The sequence below is a fragment of the Diuraphis noxia genome, unplaced genomic scaffold, assembly GCF_037042655.1.
Source record: "Diuraphis noxia isolate RWA-SAM2 unplaced genomic scaffold, SU_Dnox_SAM2 contig0001, whole genome shotgun sequence".
Lineage (NCBI taxonomy): Eukaryota > Metazoa > Arthropoda > Insecta > Hemiptera > Aphididae > Diuraphis > Diuraphis noxia.
The window spans coordinates 98926174-98930110 of record NW_028301711.1 but is presented as its reverse complement, the minus strand read 5'-3'; the positions used below and the strand labels follow the sequence as shown (position 1 = coordinate 98930110).

Here is a 3937-nt window from a genome sequence, read left to right as displayed (position 1 = left end):
GTATGGATATTCTTGTGGAATATTCATAGTTTATTCTGAATATACGGATGATTCATAGAATGCCTAAAAGCGGCTCATTTGGTGATTTTTTAATATCCCTTGCTCATTCATAGATGATTAAATGAAAAATGAAGAATAATCTATGCATATTTCTTATATTCTTTTCAAATATGCTATTAATATCCTATGATTGTCTATGTGTTACTTGGGCAATTAGGAAATGTATATAAGTACTAACTTTTTTTAAGACTAATAAATTCTTATTCTTTTATTTTAATACAAAAATGTAAAAATAATAAATATTACAGAAAAATTAATCTCGTAACAATAGTTGTGGGTGGTAGGTATTTTCCGTAAATTCGTAATCGTCGTCGTCATTCTTTTATTCTACTATATATGTGTACAATTTATTTTTATAATTTTATTTTGATATGTATATGAAATATTACCTATATGTTGGCGTTCTTCAGGGTAGTATATATTCTCATAAAAAATGATAGGAACATCACTGGTCATAAATTCTTATTCAAAATAGGTATTCAATTAATGTGTAGGTGGTAAATAAAAAAAATATAAATAATTAGATATCTGCTTCCTGGTTTTTTTTTTTAAATTAGGTAATAATATAATAAATTATTTTTTTAGATGTACAGTCATAGCTTTAGCACCCCTACGGCTCCTCCCATGGGGTCAATGGTTGAGCCATCATTTTATTACCAGCTACAGCCAGTGTTGCCAGATGTACGGTTTGGATCGTATTTGTACGGTTATTTGAGGTCTTGTAGTGTACGATCCAAAAACTAATACCGTACACAAAAGTATGGTTATCTATCACTGTATTCACAAATATGAAAAATATAATTTTTTTCTAATTTTAGCGAAATAAAAACTCGGTGAATCGGTAATAATAATTACCAAGAACACGTCCATTATTATGATAAGATTAGTAAATATTAGTTATATAATCTTGATAATAACTAATATACCACTATCTACTATCACAGAACAATGCTGCTATTGAAATCCGACTGTCTGGATTGATAAACTATTAATAGTATACACAGAGTTCAGTTTGTATTGTCATACCATGTGTCCATGTGTCCATGTTGTACATTTATGTATACACTATACGTCTAACGTCTGTCGTCTATGCAGTTTGGTTTTGGTGTAATTTATTTGAAAATGTCGGATTATGAAGACACACCAAAGGTTTGATTATTTATATTGACTGTAAAATAAGTTATTATTTATTAAAGCTTTATTTTCTAAAATATATTTTAGTACTCACGAGATCAACAATTAACGCCAAAGAAAAAAAGACAATTAAGAAATGAATGTTCCAAAGATGAAAAGCAGAAACACCGAAAGCAGCAATATCATCATGAGTGGGAAATGGACCCGAAATTTAAAAACTGGCTAAGACCAGAAAAAGATGACAAATTTCGAGGTAAATGCATACAATTTCAGGTTAGTTTTTCGTCCGAACTAAGTTGTATAAAAAAACATTTAGTGAGTAAAAGTCATACAAAGTCGTCTATCAGTAATTCTATTTCATCAAAATCAATTATGTCCACATTTTTATCAACTTCCAAGTCAGATCCATTGGATAAACAGGTAAAAAATGCAGAAATTAAATTAGCTGCCATGTTAGCAGAGCATAATGCTGCTTTCTTGTTTATTGATCATTTAGTACCAGTATTAAAAGAAATATTTCCTGATTCTTTGATTTGTCAAAGAATTCAATTAAAACGCACAAAGGCTACAAACATAATTAAAAATGTTATCGCTCCTTCAGAAAAATTAGTATGAAGTACAAATTTGAAAAATGTAAAATTTTCAGTATTAATTGACGAGTCAACTGACATAGCATGTCAATCTACCATGTGCGTAGTTGTAAGATATTATGACATTGACTCGAAAATGATTGTTACTCGTTTCTGGGATTTAATACAAGTTTATGACATAAAGGATCCTGATAACATTGATAAAGGAGCTACTGCACAAAACCTTTTTACAAAGTGCATAGAATCGTTTAAAAAATTAGATGTCAATACAACGAATATAATAGGATTTGCTTCTGATGGTTGTTCAACAATGATGGGCTCTAATAATTCCGTTTCTAGTAGAATGAAAGATATGTTCCCCGGAATTTTCATTATGAAGTGCATATGCCACTCCTTAGTGTGTAAATAACAGCTGATCAAAATTAGTTTTACTCACGACTTTACCTAATCGCAAATTAGCCTAATAAACCATATCGTATTACCCCGCCTTACACCTTTGTTGTAGTGAAGCATGCAAAACACTACCACGTCGTTGTGAAGATTTAGCTAGGAATATTTTTAACTTCTTTTGTCATAGCAGTAAGAGACAAAGCCAATATGTGCAGTTTCAACAATTTCTTAACATTGAAGTACATAAATTACTCCACCCATCTCAAACGAGATGGTTATCACTATTTGTTGTTGTTCAAAGGATTATTGAACAGTGGGATGCCTTAAACTTATATTTTACTGAGAAATGGCTTTCAGAAAAATTATTATAAGCCGAAAACATACATTTTCAACTAAATGATCCATTTACCAAAGCTTATTTCTACTTTCTAGAACGGATTTTACCCAAATTCACTGGAATGAACCAATATTTTCAAACAGAACATGTTGTTATAAACACTTTAAATGAAAAGATGGAACTGGTTTATAGAGACTTATTATTATGTTATATGAAAAACGATTATATTATGAAAACTCCACTACATGTGATCAATCCGAATGATGAAAATCAATTTTTAAGTTATTATTTATTTATTTATTCGTATGGCTTAACAAATCATTTACAGCAAAATTAAACAATAAAATAAAATAATAAATAAAATATAAACATAAAGCAAAATTTAACTAAATTTAGATTAGAAAGGTTAAGGTTTTATAAATATATAATACAATATGACATAATATAATATGGCATGACATAACAATGCGTTACAGTTTACAGGTTACAGGTGTACGTCCAGTTCCCTTATCCATTTTACTGCTTCCGGTGTTATCGCGTGGATTCCTTCGATGCCCTGGTTGAATTTCCTTATCTGGCATTCTTTTATTATGTGATTTATGGTTTGTCTATCGTTGCCGCAATCGCATGTTGGGCTGTCTTGGAGTCGCCATTTAAACATCATATCAGCGCAACGGCCATGACCTGTTCGAAGACGATTTAGTACAGACCATTCATGTCTAGGCAGTTCCATACCCATAACTCCTTGGTTGGGGTCCATCACCAGATTTTTGTTTTTGATTGGTAAAGTAGAGTTGGTCCATTCATCGTACCAGCACTTTTTGGTTTCAAATCCTGATCTTATTAGGTCTTTAGCTGTCTTCCAAGGCGGTTTCCTTGACTTTAGTCTAAGTGCTGGTATCTTTTCTAATCTTTCGGCTAGCAGTGAGTTCCTCCTATCTTCGGCTTTCCTGATAGTATTAATAAGTTTATGCTTTCTTCGTAGGTCTGGCGGAGCTATATTGGTTAGAACTGGTAGCCATTGTAACTGAGTGGACTTCACCGTGCCGCTAATCACTCTCATTACACTATACAATTGTGTGTCAATTTTTTTCACGTGTGCACTATTACACCACACTTGGGCACCGTATTCAGCTGCACTGTATGTTAGCGCCAGTGCTGCTGTCCGTAATGTTTTAGCGCTAGCACCCCATCCTGTACCGGCGAGTTTTTGAATTAAATTGACTCTGGATCGTACTTTCTTTCCAGTTTTGACAAGATGTTCTTTAAATGTGAGCGTACGGTCCAATGTTATTCCCAAGTATTTCGGCGTGAAGTTGTGTTTTAATTGTACTCCTTGGAATGTCACTTTCAACTCTTCTCTAGCCTTTTTGTTGTTTAGGTGAAAAGCACATACTTCAGTCTTGGTAGGGTTTGGTTTTAAACG

General features: G+C 32.3%; 1 protein-coding gene and 1 pseudogene across 1 annotated transcript; one reads left to right on the top strand and one right to left on the bottom strand.

Annotated features, from left to right (window-relative positions):
* The first annotated feature begins 1182 nt into the window (after positions 1 to 1182).
* On the top strand, positions 1183 to 2193 carry LOC149062729 (uncharacterized; annotated as a pseudogene).
* An 802-nt stretch (positions 2194 to 2995) lies between these two features.
* Positions 2996 to 3574, bottom strand: LOC149062728 (uncharacterized). Its single transcript, XM_089215291.1, has one exon. It carries the CDS (start codon positions 3572 to 3574, stop codon positions 2996 to 2998), a length of 579 nt encoding a protein of 192 aa, XP_089071417.1.
* Positions 3575 to 3937: the final 363 nt, after the last annotated feature.

Coding starts and splice junctions, on each gene's coding strand:
- LOC149062728 (XM_089215291.1), bottom strand. CDS start 3,574: ATGAGAGTGATTAGCGGCACGGTGAAGTCCACTCAGTTACAATGGCTA.